At 42.3% G+C, this 21,149-nt stretch overlaps 1 protein-coding gene across 2 annotated transcripts; it reads left to right on the top strand.

Annotated features, from left to right (window-relative positions):
- Positions 1 to 7,012: 7,012 nt before the first annotated feature.
- On the top strand, positions 7,013 to 19,415 carry LOC106545938 (gap junction gamma-1 protein). Of its 2 annotated transcripts, none has more exons than XM_087713427.1 (3): positions 7,013 to 7,104; positions 15,930 to 17,078; positions 18,561 to 19,415. In XM_087713427.1, the coding sequence occupies exons 2-3, from the start codon at positions 15,947 to 15,949 to the stop codon at positions 18,566 to 18,568; spliced, it is 1,140 nt and encodes a 379-aa protein (XP_087569553.1). In that variant the 5' UTR covers positions 7,013 to 7,104; positions 15,930 to 15,946; the 3' UTR covers positions 18,569 to 19,415. The 2 variants fall into 2 exon arrangements, with proteins under 2 accessions (XP_087569553.1, XP_013918140.2); XM_014062665.2 differs by lacking the exon at positions 7,013 to 7,104 and adding an exon at positions 7,136 to 7,345.
- Positions 19,416 to 21,149: the final 1,734 nt, after the last annotated feature.

The following is a 21,149-nucleotide window of genomic DNA, read 5'->3' as shown; positions in this document are numbered from 1 at the left end:
GGATTTCTCACCCCTCCCTCAAGTCTGCAGCATGAACCTGACATATCTTGAGTCACACAGGCTGTTTTATACCTGATCACAATGACTGCCAAAGTTTACCAGGAAGCAAGTGTTCTGAATTTGAGTATTGCCAAAAAGAGATTTCTTCCTTGGAAGATTGCATAGCAACTGAAAAACAAATACTGTACTTCTGTTTCCTCAGAACAATAAAACCTGGGAGGAAAAACTTCTTGGGATCTTTTTTTGGTATATCACTGATTTTGAAGTCCCCAGAAACCTTATGATGCTCTTTAAAGCTTTGAGGAGCAACTGAGGTGGATCACGGCCTTAAGAGTTCACATAGTGTGCTAAGCAGAGGTGGGTGGGTTGCTCCCGGTTCGGCCCAGGTCAGGCAAACCAATAGTAGCGGTGCTGGAAGGCTCCTCCCACCTGCCCTGACGCTCGTGAGCACGGGAACGTGCCCGAACAGGTAGTAAATATAATTGGCAACCCATCACTGGTGCTAAGCCAAACTCTCATTTGACAGATAAAGTGCAAATGGTTAAGTTCACAGGGCATGCTAAGTTCAAATCACTCCCTCTTGCATCGTTTAGCACATTATCTGAAACTCCTCCTTGTGAGGAAGGGGCAGTCTTGTAAACCAGCAGGTTCTTAGTGGGCTTCCAGAATGGAGTCCAACTGCTGAGCTGGATTCCTGCCAGACCCAAGAGTAATGCAAACATCTCTTAAAGCGGGGAGCCGAAATTAGTGAAAGTTAAGATGACACCTTTAAGCAAATCACTACAATAGTTGATTCAACTATGTGATTCAACAGCTGACAACTGCTGTTGAACAAGCTAAGGAAACTCAAGTTTTACTGAGAACAGTGAGACACAAGATGTTGCAACCATGGAAAATGAGGAACGAGGGAGGAAACTTGGCATTTTTATACTCCTCATGCTTGTTAGACTGACTGGGTAATAGGTCATTGCTAAAATGCTGACATAAAGTGAGTGAAAATTACATTTGCTTTCAACTACATATTTAGGTATTTTGGGGAGCATACAATTTTGTACAGACAATGTACTATTGTGAAATTGTAGAGATTATATTTTTCTCATTAATTTATATTGAAAGAAGCAAACAACCTTACCTATACAGGTAATGTGGGAAAACAGTATTACTGTAGTATCAGCAGGTTGCAGTATTGTTTCAGTTGGTGCAAAATAGTGTTATATCTATACCTCTATCAGTTTTGAGGCTTGGGCTGAAATCTAGACCCAAGGAAACGGTGAATTGCTTAGACAGCAACACAGCTTGTAACATCATATATGCTCTCTAGTCTTTTAATAGTATTGATGTGTGGGAAGTTGATGTGTGGCAAGAGCCAAGGTGGCGCAGTGGTTAAATGCAGCACTGCAGGCTACTGCTAGATCAGCAGGTCAGCGGTTCAAATCTCACCGGCTCAGGGTTGACTCAGCCTTCCATCCTTCCGAGGTGGGTAAAATGAGGACCCAGATTGTTGGGGGCAATATGCTGACTCTCTGTAAACCGCTTAGAGAGGCCTGATAGGCCTATGAAGCGGTATATAAGTCTACTGCTATTGCTATAAAAAGTTATTATCCAGCCCTCTCCCAGAAAAATGAAATATCCTAGGAAATATTGAAAAGGCAGAATATTTCTCTGGATGTGAAAAGAAACATGTTTCAAAAGACAGAATAGTTGCCTATAGCTTTCTGCCCATCCCCAGCTAATGGGCCATTAAGATGGCCTGGCTAGCCCACTTTACATAATAAAGACTTCTCCTCACTGCAGCTGTAGGGGGAAGGGATATTACTCAACTGACCACAAGGCAACTGAGAACTCATCACAGCCTAGAGAGTAGCCCCTGCATGGCACCATGGAAGTCTGATAACCAGTCAGAATACATTTCTTACACAGGAACAGGAAACAGAGAGGTGGGACTGAACAGGGTATAAAAAGCCTAGCAAGCCCCTTCCTCACCCTTCTCTCTTCTTCTCCATCAACATTGAAACATGTGATCCCCTTTTCTGGTCAGGGCTCAAGCCATGTGGCCCCTGTCCAACAATAAACCATCTTTCCAAGCAGCCTCCATGTCTCCAGTGTCTTCTTCCCCACTTGGAGCTGAACCCAGAAGGACATTTCTTTCAACAGATGTTTTTTAAATTGTGAAATATTTTTAATAGTTTATTTTATGGCTTTTAAAAATTGTATGCTGCCCAGACTCACATTTGTGAGATGGCAGCTACAGTATATACATTTGATGGACAAAATAAACTCAATGGAAGTTACTTCAGTTTTAAATAAATCTGTTTTGGTCCTTTTACCACAAATTCACTCATCCGGCTTAAAACTTTTATTTCAAAATGCAAAGTTCAGAATTTAAATTCAATCAAGAGAACATCTATACTACTTTCCACTAAGAAAATCTGTTTTTGTGTCTCTGTACAAGAGTCACATGCCCCTTTCTTTTAAGACTGGGGGGGGGGGGGAGAACACTCTAAGAAATAAAGTTTTTTAACATATGGCTAGGATGTCACATGATCTCATCAAGGCCAAGGCAAAATATTAGTCCAGAAGCATTACTCCTCCCAGAAATCCTACTATAAATGTAAACTAGCTTACTTATCAAGCTATTAGCATTTTAAATGCTGCCTAAGATTCTTAAAGATCTTTGTTAACTTTATTTTTAAAAATCTCACTTGAATTCAGCTGACTTCTGAGAGTAAGCAAGATGCTTTACTGTTTTAACTATTTTATTACTTCTACAAGTTATTTATTTGGGAGGATGCTGGCCTGCATACAGAACATGCCTTTTTGATCTGGGCTGCAAATTCCAGATAATCACTAGGAGACAGCAAAGTTTTAGAGAGATTTTTTTTTTTAATTCTCTTGCATTCTCATCTAATGTTTGAATTTTTACAGCTTGGATTGAGGAAGAATTATATTTCCTTTTCTCTGGGTGATAAGAGGGGAAAGAATAGATGAAGAATCCTTACCTTTATCTGGACAACAGTGCACTTAATTAAATAACTTAGACAAAGGAGTAAAAAGCCCCAAGGTCATTTAACAGGGAAATGATTATCACTCAACTGTAGGGCACAAGTTTTACATAACAGAAGGTCCCACCTGAATCTTACTAACTCAAGATAAGTTACAAAAAAGAAAACCCCTTCTGCAATTTGAAAATCTGTTGTGCACTTCCACCCTCCCCCAGGCTTACAGAACATTCCAACTAAATCTGACTCTGAGTGCCTCAAAATTGTACTAGAAATATTCTTCTAGTAGTCTCTCATCAGATTTGGCCCCCAACTTTTGGGGGAATCATCCAAACTCACATAGGCTGCTATGGTGTGTGTGTGTGTGTGTGTGTGTGTGTACACTATCCCAGTTAGTTAGTTTTATATATATAGTCTGATAACAGTTGGATTCAGAAATACATTAAAACTGTTTTATGACCTAGGACTGTATGTTAAGTTATGGATAGTTTAACTACCATTTATTGAATAAAGCACAATTAGTTCTAATTATGAACTGAAATGGCCTAGGTCATAAAACCTGAGGATATAAATCATAGCAATAACGATAGTACAAATCTACCAACTGTGGTTTAAGAAAACATATACCAGTTAAGCAAATAAACACTATTTTTTGCTTATTCAAATAAAACATCTGGCTAAGTAGCTGAACCTGGCCAACAGTCCCATTTAGGAACATTTTAGATGTTTCTTCATACTTTTGCAACTTTTCCTAAAATGGCTCTAGCCACTCTTGTAGAATTTAAGAGCAGAGTTGACCCATAACAAAAAGGAAGGTTTAAAGATCCAATGTTTCATTGGCTTTGAAATGAAATACCATTTGTATTGTTTGTTAGCATGTGTCATAAAGCAATTTGCAAGTGAATGTGTGTCTTATAGCCCACATTGGGATTCTTCAATTAACCTGCAGTTGCAAGAATTAAAAGAAAAAGAGTTTTTTTTGAAAAGGGGGGGGATTCCTATTGTAGTGACTTTAATGCACAGAAAACAGTAATAGCAAATGACTCATGAATGTTTGGTATGTTTAGTTACTATGGCTTTCAAACACCACAGAAATCCACTAAGAAATTTCTGTTTAGTTGGGCTTTACATAATACTCAGCATGATTGTGGTCTTAAATAAGGCTGGGTTTTGCATTGTGCTGTTATTTTAGATTTAATATGTTGCCCAGCCCTTATGAGTTACAGACTAGGCTTTATACATTGTGATGTATAAACTCAGCCAATTGGTTTATGAATCAATCCTTTTAAACCATGGATTACTACCTGTGAAATCAAAACATGTAGTGCAGAGTATAGGCGCTTAAAATTAGATTGAGAAGAGGAATTAACTTTAGCAAATGAGGAACTTTCATTAAAAAATGTCCAGCAATTAACTTGGTAAGGGCATGTAACTTTTAGGTATTCATTCTCAGGGAAAATGAGCTTTGACTTATTATTGTTACTTGCATTTTTTAGAGCAGAATTCCTTCAGAGTGGAACTCAGATGTGTAGAAATAAGAGTAAAATTCTATTATTTACAAACAAAGCTTACAGAAACAATAGAATCTATTTGATGATATATTAATATTCAATATCTAACAGCATATGACATGTATAGACTGACACTTAAAACATTTTTTCTACGTTCACATTGTGGGTCTGTGTTACATTATGTTAAAAAAATAATTAAAATCTCAGTACAGATGTTTACAACTGCTGTAACTGTTAAAGGTAACCTTGAGCTTTATTTTACCCATGCGTGTCAAACTTGATTGCATCACGTGGTCAGGGGTGGGCTTCAAAAATTTTAGCAACAGGTTCTCTGCCCAGTTGCTGGGTGGGCATGGCCATGGCCTAGCCAGCCTCCTGCACCACAGAGGGGTGTGTTTTTGCCCTCCCCAGACTCTGGAGGTGTTTTTCGATCCTCCGGGAGGGTGAAAACGGCCTCCCCAGGCTCCAGAGGCTCTCTGGAGGCCAGAAACAGGCCCGTTTCCGGCCTTCCTGAACTTCTGATAGGCCTGTTTTTCACCCTCCCTGAGCCTCCACATGCGCCCTGCACTTACCTTCATCCAAAATGGGCCACGTGGGAACTCCTGGGAGGGGAGGGGTGGGTGGGGCCAGCCAGGAGTGGGATTTGGGGGGTTCTCTGAACTGGACAGAATCTTAGCTAGAGGTTCTCCTGAATCCCTGCGAGCCTCCAGCAGCCCACCCCTGTGTTATGTATCAAGATATATCACAACTTTTTTGCCTTTGCGAAGCCAGGGTGGGCATGGCGTGCATGTGACGCATACAGCCCATCGGCCACCAGTTTGACACCCCTGATTTTACCCATGCATGCTTCAGGTAAGAAGTATGATTTCTAAACTAGTGGAATGTTCCATATGTGGACTAAGGAAAATGATCCATTATGCATCAGTATACTTCTGTAATTTGGTTAAAAAGGAATCCAAAGAACAAGCTCTGCATTTTCCCAGTTTACTATAATATGCTTTAGCTTGAAATTTTGCGAGGTGGATAATAGTTACAATTCATACTTCTGCCAACAAAAATGTATTTTAAATATTTATTTGCAAAAAGAGAAAAAGACAAATGATTTATAAAAGATAGTGCATTTTTGCAAAAATTAGCCAGGGAGGGTAACACACCTATACAATACGGAACTCAAGTGTTACTTGCTTATGAGGAATCGTAGTAGGAAGGCTTTGCACATACAATGCACAAGTCCCTTTTCAGTTTCTCTGTGATTTGTCTGGCACGTCATACTTTTTGATAACTACTTAAAACAATTAGATCAGAACACACATAAGCTTGCAAGATGTCTATACAGTATTTCAGTGCCCTTGGTTTAATAAGACACGGACTGATTGTGGATGGGGTACGTAACTTTTTCTAAGCCCACAAGAAGCAAGAGCGACACATCCTAAATTCTATGAGTGTTCCTGGGCCTAGGAGGTTCAGCCAATCCTCCACCCTGTGGCTGTTTTGTCACTCCTAGCAGTTACTTGAGAAGGCCCTCCCCACTTTTTCCGTACTCCATCCAGAGGATTCCATTTTCAGTTCAGCATCTAACAACCCTCTCCACCAATGCTTCTTTCCACAGAAAGGTTGAACACATCTTGAACACATCTGAGTAGATCTGAGGAATTTGAATAAAGCTCTCTTGCAAATTTCTAATGGACGAGGGGGACCTTTGAGGAACCAGTGGTTAAATTTATTAATCGGTGATTAATTCAAACCAGTGGTTTGAATCTTTTCCATGCAATCGTAGGTCCGTTTCTGACAATATTTGCATTGCAGAATGGAAAAGGTATTGGTGTTCCCAAGTCCTCTTGCTTTCGAAAAGAATCCACGGTCTGACCGGTTCGTTATATCAGATCCTTTAACAAGCCCGAAGGTTTGGTTGTTTGCTCTTTCGGTTACTTTGCTCCTGTGCTAATGCGGCAAGGGACCTAGGGAGTCCCATCTATACTAGCTCAACCAGTCTTTCTGAACAAGGAACGCCACGAGCAGGAGAGCAGTTGCAGCTAAACAGGATCACTGTTGCCGGGTGGGTGCTCACTTCTACCCCGCGCGTTCGCGATTACTACACCTCCTGAAATCGACAGGGGGGGTAAACTGTCCGGCCTCTCTGCGGTGCAACTTTGTCTTGCACGTCTATGGAGATTCTCAATCATCCAAGGTCAGGGTTATCCCAAAGCTGCTTTTCCAAAAGGCAGTGTTTTTCAATTGCCTTTTGGAAAAACACTTTCGGGATTTCTCTTGCACGTGGTTTTCCCAGGGCGAGAGATTTATTAGTCATTTCCACAATTCTTAGGAACGCGATCTCCAACACTTTTAGGTTACTGTCGCCCGCACCGACATCCTTCTTGCTTTGGCCGACGGCACGCGTGACTCACTAGGTTCTGCAATGCCGCCTAACTGGTTGCAAGTATTGGCAACCCCACCTCTTCCCCCTCCGCCAAGAAAACCAGAGCGCGTCTCAGCTTTCGCCCTGTAAAGAACCGTCTCCTTTCCTTAAAGGACAGTTTTGTTTTCTTCTCCGGCGCCGCTAGATAGATAAAGGCGGCGAGCCGCACTTAAATGGGGTGGGGAATATCTGTCCACGTGTATAACACTCCCTTGGAAGCACGCGGGCTTTTTGCCCGCTCACCTCCATCAGCCGCCTTCGGATACTCTAGCGGAGGGAAAAGGGGCGGGGGTCGTCCTGGAGGCGGAGCTGAGGAGGCTGGGGGCGGTGACCGTTTGTAGCCCTTTGTTTGGGCGGGCGGGAGAAGAGGAATTGCACCAGGGCGCGCGTCTTTGTGAGATTCGCCGGGCGGATATCCAGTAAGTGGGCTTCCAGGGTGCCGGGGGGTGGGGACCCTGTCGGGATGGATTGGGTTGAGGGTAAGGGGTGTCCTGTCTTCTCGAGCCACGCGGCTCTTCTGCAAGGAGCCCACTCCCGATACTCGCGTAGTGAGGCTCTGACGCCAATATTGAATTCCCGGGGAGGGAAATAGAAGGGTGGCGGGAGGGGTGGTGGTGTCGTGTTTAGGGTTTCTTAGGAATTAGAGCACACACACCCCTTCTCCAGGATCGAATTCATGGCCTTTCCCTCCTTCTCGGTTTCTGGGTGGTTGCCCTTCCATGCATTCTCCCGTTATGCATGGAAGGCTTTGGTTGAGTTCCTTTGTGCGAGACAGTAATGCTGTTCTTGGAAAATGCATTGTTTCGAGCCGTGATCATAGTGCCGTTCCTCTACCCAGATTCTGATTTTGGGCTGCCCATTAAGCGACCCTCCTATTTTGTTCAGGATCCTGGTACCTTCCTTCCCTTGCCCCTAATTTCCCATAAAGCATTAAACCAAGCTTATTTTTAATCAGTCCGAGTTTCCACTGGGAAACAAAATTACTTTGGAACGAGATTTTTTTTAAAGGCTTAATGAGAGAGTGGGCAGAGTGATATACCTGGGGCTTCGAAGTAGTTAAGTGTTTCATGTATTATGAAGTATATATTTGCCCCATTTTGATAGGAAGTGCCCGTTGGCAGTCAATACTTTAAATTATATATGGTAATTAAGGATGAAAAAAGTTGGGTATAATGACCAACTCTTTAGATTATACCCACGTGGGATTTGCTACCTCTGATGGAGGTATATTGGCTAAGAAAGTCGGCTTCTCACTTACTTGGCAAGTTGTGTCTGTTCTTTTGGGCAGCAGTCTAAGCCAGCTGGTTCTCTGATGTTGTTTCTTGGCTCCAGCCACATGGCGGATATTGACCATTTTTTATCCTGGGCAGCTTCCTACAACCCCCACCCCTTCCTCTCGAACTTTTATATTACAGTAGTATTATTTAGATTTCTTGAGCTCTGCCGAAAAATGCCCCTCAATGCTGGCTAAGAACTGTAAGTACTGAAGGAGAAGGTTCATGGAGATCACCTGATTTTGGAAAGTTGCACAAATTAGTATTTCTAGAGGCCTTAAACTGACTCTGTAATTGGTATTTGCGAATGCTATTATCTGATCAAGTAAACAAGGCTTATCAGAATGATCTAAATTACTTTTGTCCAGGTAGCAAAACTGTGGTTTGGTGGATAAAGAAATTTCCTGGGGATCTTGTTGATGTTGCATCATTTTTTAAAACCCAACGCTGTTGCTTCCTGAAAGAATGAAGGGGAGAGGAGACAAATTTTTCCACTCTGGTGATATGGAGTTGTAAATTGTTAAAGCAGCTACAAGAAAAATTCTTTATCTTCCACATTCCTGACCTTTTCTTTAGGGCATCCTTATGTAGTTTCCTTACATGCCTGAAAGATTGAGATTAACAGGAAATATAATAATTTTTTGTGGACTTAAAAGATTTATTTGAATGGCTAGAGTTATGAACTTATTTCAGATTGTAAACTGCAATTATTAATGTGCCTTGTAATTGTAGACAGTAAATGAAGCCTTGTATTCATTTTAAGGTAGAAAACGTAGAAGTTGGACTCCATTCACTTTGTATGATAGGTTTTTTTAAAGACTCATTGGATCTTCAGATCCTGCATACTATTCATTCTTCTTAGCCATAAGGAGTATGAACTAATTGCAAAACTGCCTAAGCCCAGTTCACTTGGAAGCTAAGTAGCTCCTGAGTGCTTTCATTGTGTGTTTAAAGAAAATAATGCTGGGCCGGTACAAAGTGCATTTGTTAAACTTGAAGTAAATGAGTTTTGAATGCTCTGAAACAGCTATTCACAGTGAAGGTACCTTCTCATATTACATTATTTTCTTTTCTGGGCATAGTTGAGCACAAAATATTCCTTGCATAGAAATGTTTAAGTGGAGTTTCCACCAGCATTGGGGTGGGAGACACATGGACTCCCAGGATCTCCTTTGTTTTATTTACTACAAGTTTTACCATCCAGAGATGGGAGTGAGGTATTTAATCAGATTTCCAATCTTGTGGCTTGGAAATAAAACAGCAATTCATAGACACAAATTCTACTGTTTGCTATCTGCAAACTTTCTCCATTTCAGATGTGTCACTTAAGGAGAGAGGGTGCTTGGTGGTAAAGTCATTTTTGCTGGTTTTTAGCAATAGATTCAAATCAATTTCCTGCTTTCTTTAGAATTAAACATTAAGTGTTAAATAGGTAAACACCAAATGCCTACTAGCATGCTTTTGAGTGTTTTGTAGCTGCATACATCTTGATAACCAGTGCATTTTGAATGCTTTTGTTATCAGTACGTGCCTATAAAGGATGAGTTATGAAGTGTAGGAGGATATCCTTTCTCTTTAAAGGAGATATTTAAAATCTGAATGTAAGATAATACTGCTCACCTGCCTCAGTTAGTCCTTCTCATCTTTCACTCCCCCCCCCCACCTGATTTGGACACTGTGGTCTCTGTCCCATCATTTGAATTACCTTGTGTGTGCTTTAATTTATTTTCAGTCTACTATGCTTATTTTCTGGCAGACATCTATATTTCTGTTACTTTTGCTCTTTAGTGCTGATTAGATAAATAAGTGATAATATCCCTGTTGGATTAGTCAGATGGATTTAATTATATAGTAATGGTGATAAACTGATTGATTCAAGGTAGAACACTCATCTTAGTTTGGAAATAGGAAATACTGATGTTTCATGTGTTACTCATCATGTGTTATTCATTTATTACTTTAAAAAATCAAGTATTGGGGGAATCCAAATCCTGTAATAAAGTGAGTTTGTATGAATTCAGATATTTGTTTTCTGAACAATTGATAATGCATTCTACAGGCATAGGTACCTCCAAATATGACATTGATTAAACAGCCCTGTGTGTGCTACTGTGAAGTTATATGACAACATGCTACCCCTAAACCCACTGAATTAAGTTAATTGGTCACACTCTGGGGATTGTCACTGTAACATTAGCAAAATGTTTCTCCAATATATTGTTTGTTAACATGGACAGTTTAGAAATAGTCGCTTTCTTTTACCACTGAGGATCTTTTCTCATTTCAAGGATAAGAAAAAAAAATGCAAATACAAAATCAAAGCAAAAGACTATTTTAAGTCTTGCGCTGATTGTGTCCTTGAGCATCATATGGAGCGGGTGGGTAGACCTAAGCAAATTTTCCTGTTATTAAGGAGAGTACAGAATGAAAGCATTTTCCATTGCCTCTGTTTCATTACTTCCAGATGACGCTCTTTATCATCCAACTGTCCTGATTGCAAATTAAATGCAACAGGGATTAAATGATTACATTTGACTGTTTTAGATCGATAGAGTAGATCATAACTGCTAAAATGTATGAAGGGCTTATACAGAACTGACAGCCAATGAGCTTTTGTCCTAAGGTAAAAGAAATTACATAGTTGGAGCTTCCATGCTTAATGCAGTGAAAAGCCTTGCCTTCTCAGGCACTTAAACTACTCCAGTCATCCAATCATAACGTCCAGTCACCATGTTGGGAAGTAGATGACTGTTGGAAGAAATATCCATCTGGGTTCAGTTCCAAGTGGGGAGAAAGACACTGGATACATGGAGGCTGATTGGAAAGTTGGTTTATTGATGAACAGGATGACATGGGTTTGAAGTCCTGGTGCAGCTGAACACATGGAGTGGAAAGAGAAAGGTATTTATACCCTCTCTTGGGCCTTGCCCTTGAGCTTCCTGTTGCTGTGCAAGAAATTTATTTTTATTGGTTGTCAGACTCCCAGGGAGCTATGCAAGGGTCATAGCTAAGATTGTCTGAGCTAAGTTTGGTTGAACCTTGCTGGGTGATATAATGTCCCGAGGTGATTTTGCAATACAGTAAGCCCTGCTGCTAAATTGGTAGAGGGCTAATCCTATTATGCCATGAGGGTCATGTCTTAATCCCATCACCCTGGACCTGAAGTTCTAATTGTCTTGTAGATAGGCTGGCCCAGTCTTAATGTGCACCAAATATATCCTGGGGGCAGGGAGCTGCTCTTTAAAAACACATTTCTCATCCAGGGAAATATAATATTCTGCCTTTTTAATATTTCTAGAATATTTCATTCTTCTAGGAGAGGTGTGGGTGCTAACTTTCTACAACTCATATGTCTCTTGTAGTGACTTCACATATCAGTTGATTGAAAAGAGATTTCTTTGGGGGAGGGGGGAGGAAGTTACAAGTGGAACTGAGATGATCTATTCTAGACCTCCTTGTAATTGGCAAAGTCAAGAGTTTTGATTTGCTTCTTGATCAGGTCTCTAGCCCCATCTGGAAACTTGGTTTCACTGCTTTGTGGTTGATTCTCAATTATATTAAGGTAGATTAAAGTGGTGAAAGCAATAAACAGAGCATTAGGGAGCTTGCTACCTTTGACTTTGGCAAGCAAGCATCAATGAAGAACAGAACTATTCCCTAGGATTACAGTTTCTACTATGTGGCATCCTTTTATGAGTACCTCCCTTACTTCAGGACACATTCATTGTGCATAACCACTGGAGCGTCATGCCCATCCCAGTCTACCAGGATGTGGCATCCATCCAACAGCTAAGACATACTGACTCTCAGGAGTTTTTTTTGCCAAACCTCATTCATGGATTTTAGGACTAAATGGACAGTGAAGGAACAGGAAAAAGAAAAGTCTATGAAAATTCACCCTTGCAATTGATTGCTTCTGTCCAGCTTGGTTGACTTGCTTCACATCTCTTCAGCCTTATGTATGAAATGTTGTGATGTCTACATATGCGTTTTTAGGGAGATGGTGTCTATGTGCTGGAATTACACTTTTTCTTATTTGCAAAAAAAGCATTGTTGGGGAGAAGGATTACAATTCTCTAGAGAAGGAAGGGTTGAAATTTACAGTGAATCCAGCTGCAAGGAAATTTATAGACACCTGCATTCTGGTTTTTTTCCTTTAGAGCAGCGGTTCTCAACCCTGTGGGTCGCGACCCCTTTGGGGGTCGAACGACCTTTTCACAGGTGTCGCCTAAGACACAGGTGCATGCTGCCCTCTTCTCTCTGACAGCTGCCTGGTTAAACAGCCATCCTCTGTGGTGTTTTTCCCTGGGGGCTTCGCAGAACATCCCAAGACTGATGCCACCACAACTACCCCCTTCGGGACAGGTCCCCTTCAGAAGGACGAGGCCCCGCTGGTCCCCTTCACGTTCCTTGCCTTCCAGCTGCGGGCCCACGCCGTGAAAAACATGGGCATGCGCACGCCCTGCACAATTACAATCTCAGAGTCTTCGTTAACGGTGGGAACTTGTTCTCACTTGCCTGGGCTTCTGCAGAAGCTTCCCCCCAAAGCCCTCCAAGGGAGGAAGGGCCAGTTGGGAGAGGGGATATGGTCCTGCTCCGGCTGTAATTGCACGGGACGTGTGTGTGCCTATGTTTTCTATGGTGTGGGGCCACGGCTGGAAGATGAAGAATACGAGGGGGACCAGCGGGGTCCCGAAGAGGGGAGATGTGGTGGTATCGGTCTTGGGATGTTCTGCGGAGCCCCCCAGGGGAAAATGCTGCCAGGTACTTTTAACCATATATTTTGGTCCTATGGTTGCAGAATGCTGCAAAAATGCAGGCCAATTGTTGAGTGTTTCAAATGTGATTGGAACACTCAACAAGGTGGCCACAGTATGTGTGTCTGTGTGTGTGAGTGAGAGAGAGACAGAAAGGGAGGGAGGGAATCAGACGGACAGACAAACACAGAGACAGAGAGAGACAGAAAGGGGGAGGGAGGAAGGAAGGGAGAGATACACACACACAGAGAGAGAGACAGAGTGAGTGATTGAGTGAGTGAGAGAGACAGACACATACACACACAGAGTGACAGAGAGAGAGAGACACACAGAGAGAGAGAGAGAGAGACAGAGTGATAGAGATGGGGGGAGGAAGGAGAAGAGACAGAGTGATACAAACAGACGGACAGACACAGAGAATGACAGATAGAGGGAGGGAGAGAGAGAGACAGAGCCACACACAGAGACAGACGGAAAGAGAGAGGAAGGAAGAAAGAAAGAAAAGAAAAAGAAAGTGGGAGAGAGAGATGAAAGAAAAAAAGAAAGAAAAAGACCACAATTAAGCCCAAAATTTTGGTTGCTAAGCAAGAGTGTTGTTAAGTGAGTTTCACCACATTTTGTGCAACTGTGCAACGAGTTGGATGCATCGAACAATGCTCTGTTATTTCACATTGCGCATATTGTCGCAAAATGTAGCAATGTAGTTTACTGTTGTTATATTAAGACTGTTACCCATGCTACATCATGCTTCAAGACAAAATTTCATTTATTTGTAATTAGAAATAAATATTTCACAATATATAATTACATATTGTTTTTGTGATTAATCACTATGCTTTAATTATATTCAATTTGTAATAGTGAAAATACATCCTGCATATCAGATATTTACATTATGATTCATAACAGTAGCAAAATTACAGTTATGAAGTAGCAACGAAAATAATTTTATGGTTGGGGGTTACCACAGCATTAAAGGGTCGCGGCGTTGGGAAGGTTGAGAACCACTGCTTTAGAGCAAGGATGTCAAACTCGTGTCATCATGGCACAATCACGTGACATATCGTGATCCCCCCTTTCACTAAATTGAGTGTGGGCGTGGCTAGCCCGTGGTGCATCCGGCTCCAGGGCCATGAGTTTGACAGCCCTGCTTTAGAGATATTAATTTGGGAGAGAAAGCTTAGATGAGGATTTGAAGAGAGGTGCCTTCTCCTAGGTGTGGTATCCCAACCCAAGTTGGATTCCTTGAAGCTGCCAGTAGTGATAGAAGACTTTTCTGATACTTCATCTGACACTCAATTTGCTTTGAGCTGAATCTATGAACTGTGAGAGGGAGAGAAAGAACAGTTGCTTTCTTAGTCTATTCTGAGGGTGATAAATTGCCACCTTTTAAACAATGTATGGTAGCTAATATATGTCAAACTGATAAGAATCCATGGCCAGTTTTGCATCTCTTTTTGTCTCTTTTGCCTCATGTGTTTTTTGTTGTGTGTGTGTGTGTATGTATGTTCATATGCAAGATACTGCTAGTACATATTTAAAAAGTAATGTATTCAATTGCTGTGGAGATTGTGTGGTGTTCAATTGGCACATCATTAGAGAGGTTTTCAAAGGTGAGGTTAAATTTTTTAAGGAAATGAAGCTAAGTTTGATGTCATTTGGCTTCAGGGGTTTCTGAAAGTCTGGAGAAAGATACTGGGAAGATTGGGGAAAATCCATTTTCAAATCTGAGAATTTCCTCATCTTCTAAGTAGAAATTGTGTTTGGATAAATATGGATTAAATTCTTTGTTTCCAAGGGTAAGTTTTAAGATTTTTTTTAGCTAATATATAATCTCTCTACATTTATTTATAAATAAAATTAGTCCTGTACTAAAATTAGTCCATGCTAGTGTATTGGAATTTTATTCCAATATTGGAAGTTGTTTACTGTTTACTTTTCCTGGATGTGAATTTCAATGAATTTAGTGGCTCTTGTCAAAAATCTTATGTCAAGTGGTTCCACTGAGGTCTTGTAGTTGGTGTCTCCTGAAATGTTACCTATTAAAAAAACCAATTCCAAAGAAAAGGTTTGGGAACCCCACTGTAGCATTTGAATGCAACTGATTTGCCTTTGAAAAATACGCACTTGAAATCAAGAAACAAGAGAGCAAGTATTTCAGTTCATGTTCTGAAGCCCATGAGGATTCAGAGGAAAAGTTCAGAATCTAAAACTCTTGAATTTCCTGGGAAAGTTTTCTTAATAGCATTTGGAAAAAAACCTTGAAGTTATTGCCTTCAATAATTTATAAACAAACAAATTCAGTTTTGGCGCTGATGTTACATAGTTTTGTTAAAAGAAAGGAAGGAAGTTTTAAAGTAGTAGCAAAGGCCATGTATTTATTTCCCTCCAGATGTTATAGATGGGGCCATGCGTGTGATAGAAAGTGCTGCTGACAAAGGCACCTTTGGGGTAGGATGGCACATGTGTTCCTGGGGATTTCTGTCATGCAACATTAGAAAAGTGCTGTTGTTTCATTGCTTTTAGGGATTAAAATAAAGTCCTCTGGAATTGTGTTTTGTCAAAGAAGGTCATAGATCAAAGATTCATAAGCCCCATTCTCTGCTGACATCACCCCTAGCATTTCTCTGAGATTCATCAATTCTGACATTTCTGCAGTTAATTCTTATTATTGTGGGCGGTGAGAGATGAAAGGAAAAGAAGGAAAAAAGAACATATTTGTCCTATACAGGTCATAAGGCTGCCTCTCCCTATTGTTATCATTCCAGGATTGCTCTGTTTGTGTCCTTTACTGTTTTCCTTTTATTTTCTTATCTCAACATTTTGTTATTTCGGTTTTCCTAATGCTCTATGCTTTCAGGGGTGGCTGGAGATGGGTGAGGAGGGGACCTTTCCCCTGACTTCTAGAGTGGGATAATCCCGACAAATTTTTCTCAGTTTAACCTTTTGCCTATTGTGTATCTTGGCTGCAGGCCTACGCTGAGCCAAAATGAGCTGGAGCTTCCTGACTCGCCTCCTTGAGGAGATCAACCAGCATTCAACTTTTGTGGGAAAGGTGTGGCTGACAGTGTTGATTGTCTTCCGCATTGTCTTGACTGCTGTCGGTGGCGAGTCCATCTACTACGATGAACAGAGCAAGTTTGTCTGCAATACACAGCAGCCAGGCTGTGAAAATGTCTGCTATGATTCCTTTGCCCCCCTTTCGCATGTCCGTTTTTGGATTTTCCAGATCATTATGATAGCTACACCCTCAGTGATGTACCTGGGCTTTGCGCTGCACCGGCTTTCACGCCAACCTCCTCGAAAAAGACGGGCACCTGTGGTGCGACATGGTGCTGCCCGTGATTATGAGGAGGCAGAGGACAATGGGGAGGAGGACCCCATGATCTTTGAGGAGATTGAGCCTGAGAAGGAGGTGAAGGAGCCTGAGAGCCAGAAACATGATGGCCGCCGGCGCATCAAAAAGGATGGTTTGATGACAGCATATGTGCTGCAGCTGCTGGCCCGTTCGGCTTTTGAGGTGGGCTTTCTGATGGGGCAATATATGCTCTACCAGTTTGAGGTTAACCCCTCATATATATGCAAAAGCAGCCCCTGCCCTCACACCGTGGATTGCTTTGTCTCTCGCCCCACTGAGAAAACCATCTTCCTCCTTATCATGTATGCTGTGAGTGGGCTCTGCCTGCTTCTCAGTATCTGTGAACTCTTCCACCTGGGCTGTGGGGGGATCCGGGATGCACTCCGTGGCCTTAAGGACGATGCTCCACCCCCAAAGCCCCAGTATGCTCAGAAGGATCCCTCTGCACCTCCAACCTACCACTCTCTGAAGAAACATCCCTCCAAGGGCCAATTGACCAAGGAGAAATTGGGTTACAGGGGGGAGAGGATGGCTGCCGAGCGTTACCCGGTGGCATCAAGACTCCCCAGCCACGAATTGGAGCGACTGCGTAAACACCTGAGGGTAGCCCAGGAGCATCTAGAAATGGCTTTCCAAATGCAGCCGGAGGGTATCGCCAGCCCTTTGCGAAGTAGCAGCCCTGAATCTAATGGACTGGCTGCAGAACAGAATCGCTTCAACTTGGCCCATGAGAAGGAAGGAGCAGCTTGTGAACGACCTAGTGGTAAGTGTGGATGGGGAACAAGGTTTTGTTTGGAGGTCAGCAACAGTGTGTTAGAAAAAGTCAATCAACGATGAGCAAAAATGGGCTATCTTGGCAGGAACCCTTATTCTGAGTCTGAATTTGATTGTGCTTAAAAGATAATTGGGGTGACTGGTTGGTTTCTTGGGGCTTTTAGTTGTTGGATCCACTTATACGTTCTCTGAACCAAGCATGCCTCTAAGCCAGTGGTGTCAAACACATGGCCTGTGATAGGCCCAGAATTTTCCTGTGGATTCGGCCCGTGATAGGCCCAGAATTGTCCCGTGGAGCTATCCTGGAAATGCCGAGGGCCTGGCCTCTGCAGCCCCAGCCTACCCCAGCCCCATCCACACAGTCGGCAGCAATGACTAGGCCCCTCCCCCGCCTCCCCAAGTGCAAACAAAATCCTGATATGGCCCAGGATGGGATCCTTGCTCTAAGCCAGAGGTGTCAAAGTCAAGGCCCAGGGGCCAGATCTGGCCCATGAGGTGCTTAGAACTGGCCCATAGGCCACCCTGGGAACAGTGAAGGGCCAACCTGAGGTGCCTCTGCCAGCCCTCCCGAGCTCTGTTTTCGCTGGCTGAGGGTTACAGGAGACCCTTGCAGCTGAAAACAGCTCGGGAGCCCATTTTCAATGGCAGAGTACTCAGGCCACCACAGGTGCCCCCAACAGGAGTGATGTCAAGCTGGCCATGCCCACCCCAGCCCCCCCCCCCAAAGATCAAACAACCCCCTAAGATCAAATGCCCCCCTAAGATCAAGCGGCCCTCTGTGAAATCGAGTTTGACACCCCAGCTCTAAGCTCTCTTTGCAATATGCCTGGGACAACGAACAGTTTTTCTCATTAAGTGGCTCTTCTCAAGATGATGAGTGACGTGATGGAAGGGCAAACTGAGGGGGAATGATTGGGGTGGTTTTAGTCATTTTTAAAAAAATGCATCAGTAATCTGTACAGTTCTCAGAATTTCTCCCTTTTTCCCAAGTAATGTTATTAAAGACTCCTGATAAAGGGGAAGGTTTGTCACTCAGGGCTGAAATGAGGGATTCTTGGAGCTCTCTGAGCTTAGTTGTTGCCTTTCAGACGTTTCACCACGTTACCTACTTTGGGTGATAAGACAAAAGCCAAGCTCAGAGAGCACCAAGGGCCCCTCATTGAAGAGTATAATGACAATACGACTTCTCATAATTTCTCCATTAGTTTTGAATTGCCAGCTGTTTCGTCATTTCCATGGGTTCAAAAATATCATTTGCTAGGACAGGGATGTAAAATCTGGCACAGGGGGAAAAAAACATGCATGGATGCTGATGGATTAATCTCAGACGTGTATATGGTGTGAAGAGGCAGAATTATATATCCCCAGGAAAGCTGGAAACCCCCCAAGAGATAATGAAGAGGGGTGTGTGTGCGATCTATTCTTCAGAGATTGGAATGAGAGACTAAAATCCTTTTCCTCTTATTTCCAGGTCTCTGAAGCACTGGACAGCTGCCCAGGTGACAAGAAGAAATGGAGGGAACCGAAAGCATGTACATAAATGCACATAAATAAGCCTGATGTTTGGAAGTATCCTGACTGAAAAGTCGAGGGATGAGAATATGCTCCAATCTTATTTCTGTGGAGGGAAAGCGAAAAGGAGATAATATTGAGTCCCCAGGTTCCAGATTCCGCGTGGGTGGAGCAGCTGTAGTGATTACTTTCATAAGTCTTTGTATGTGTGTCTTTTTATGGGTCTAAAAGGGAAACTTTTTAAAAAAACTTTTATACAAGTTGTAGAGGTACTGTTGCTTTACCTAGAGGACATTTTGTCTTTTTTCACCTCTCTTTCCAATGGTACTGAATTATTAGCTACATTGCAATTGTGTCCTTCTTTATACTTTATATTATTTCAGTTTACTGTATATAAGAGGATATCTCCAACTTTCCAGGATTTTGCTCAGGATTCATCTACTGCGCGCACAAGTCAAACTCCCTCATCTTTTGTTTCCTCTTTCCTGACTACCAGATAATGGAAGAAGATTGGTGGTTGGGCCAAAGATAATTCTGCTGCATTCCAAGATGCTGGTTTATGAGCAGCGTCTGCCTTCCTTGCCCTCTGTGGGGGGCTGTGCTCGGTTCCTCCTGAATGGCAGGGGGACCAAAGTCACGTTTGAGTCATCTCAGAGACAGACATGAAATGTTTTTTTATGTTTTAATTTTTTTATATATAATTTACCGGAATGGTTCTCAATTTTTGTTCTTTTATATGGATGTATAATATATACAGTTTATATATATATATATATATATTTGGTAAAAAAAATCAAGATTTTTTTTATAGCAATCCTGATGTCTTGACTCTTTTTGCAGGGGGTGAGAAAGTAATTAGTAAGAAGGTTTTCACAGCTATGGAAGATTAGGATGCCTTGGTTGTACTCTAAAACTTCACTAACTTCATAGTGGGGAAATCTGTGGATCCCAGCAAATCAATAAATATTGTAAGGCAGGAGAAGGAATCATAACTTTGCAGCTGAGTTAAATCCTTAAAATATTTCGGACTTTCAAATAGGAACGGTGTGTGTATGTATATATTATTTGGAGGGTTAATAATTTGGGTTATTTTCTTAAAAAGAAGGAAGACAGGTTTAACACGTGAAAGCTTAATGCACCCATTTCAATCGTATTTTTATGAAAAGTCGTGAAGTGTGCTATGAATTTTAGGGTAGCTTTACTAAGATGGCAGTTATTAAGATGGAGCTGGGGTGTCTTAAGAAGCGCCTTATCCTGGGTCACAGTTGTGGCCAATTTAACATGCAAGCATTTCTCAGGGAGTGTCTTGCCAAGAACTGGTAGGAGGCAAAATTCAGTCACCTTATTGCCAGGCAACAGTATATGACTATAACCATGTCCTGTCAGACAGGGACTTTGTCCCATTTAGTTGAGCAGCAGTGGTGGGTTGCAGGCGGTACGCCCCAGTATGGGCGCACTGGAGCCTGCCCAGAGCACCGGATACCATTCTGGTATGGTGCTCCGGAGGGCCCGCCCGCCCGAGCTCCTTACCGGTATTTTAAGTCTTCGGCGTGCATGCGCATGGCACGTACAGCGCCTGTGTGATGCTCCGCTGAGCAGCTGGAGCGTTGCGGAGACTCACAGAGGCACTAAGATGCATGTGCACGCTGTGCGTGTCCATGTGAACGCCGCTGGGCCCGTTCCAACGGTACCAGTTGGAACGGGATCCAGAACCTGCCACTGTTGAGCAATCTCCTCACAGTGCTCAACCAACTGCACAAGGAAGCCCACAGGTCTCCCAGCAAGGTGGCCTTAAGGGCAATAATGCTGCCATCAAAGCAAACAGTCATTAACTAGCCCCTCTGATTTTCATAAAGTGGTCCAACCCTTTTCAGAAGCTAGCCAAGCTGGTAGCCATCTTGTGATACTAAATCTTAAAATTGAATTCGGTGTCTGGTTGATTTCCCAAATAGTGCTTCCTGACAGGGAGGAAGCCCCAGATTGAAAAGTAGCATTTAAGTCATAAGGTGTCAGTCCAAGATAGTTTTCTTGCAAAGTTGTTTTGAAATTATACCTGTGGAAAATGATCACCTTCCCTCAGGCCAAGAATCTATCTGAACTTGTAGGATGACGAGTCCCTAAAATTTTGACAGGATTGGTCTGTCCCACGCATGAATAAAAGGAATGATTCAGACAATCAGTTATTTTCCTTCTATACAAGTTTAATGAATACAGATGGACGGCAGTTTATAAGACTATAAGAACTTCCAACAATTAAAAGGGCTCATGGTAAAGATTAATTAAAATAATTATTAAAAGTAAACATGAAAAATAATCTGTAACAAAAACCAATAGGTTGATATAAGTAATTCAAAATGAAATATAGATGGCAATAGCATCTATATGCTATATAGGGATGCTCAGTGGCTAGGACGCTGAGCTTGTCGATCAGAAGATTGGCAGTTCAGCGGTTCGAATCCCTAGTGCCGCATAAGAGTGAGCTCCCTTTACTTGTCCCAGCTTCTGTCAACCTAGCAGTTCGAAAGCGTGTAAAAATGCAAGTAGAAAA

The sequence above is a fragment of the Thamnophis sirtalis genome, unplaced genomic scaffold, assembly GCF_051295495.1.
Source record: "Thamnophis sirtalis isolate CommonGarterSnake01/CBP01778 unplaced genomic scaffold, rThaSir2_p1.2 scaffold_1, whole genome shotgun sequence".
Lineage (NCBI taxonomy): Eukaryota > Metazoa > Chordata > Lepidosauria > Squamata > Natricidae > Thamnophis > Thamnophis sirtalis.
This window is presented reverse-complemented; position numbering and strand designations above follow the sequence as displayed.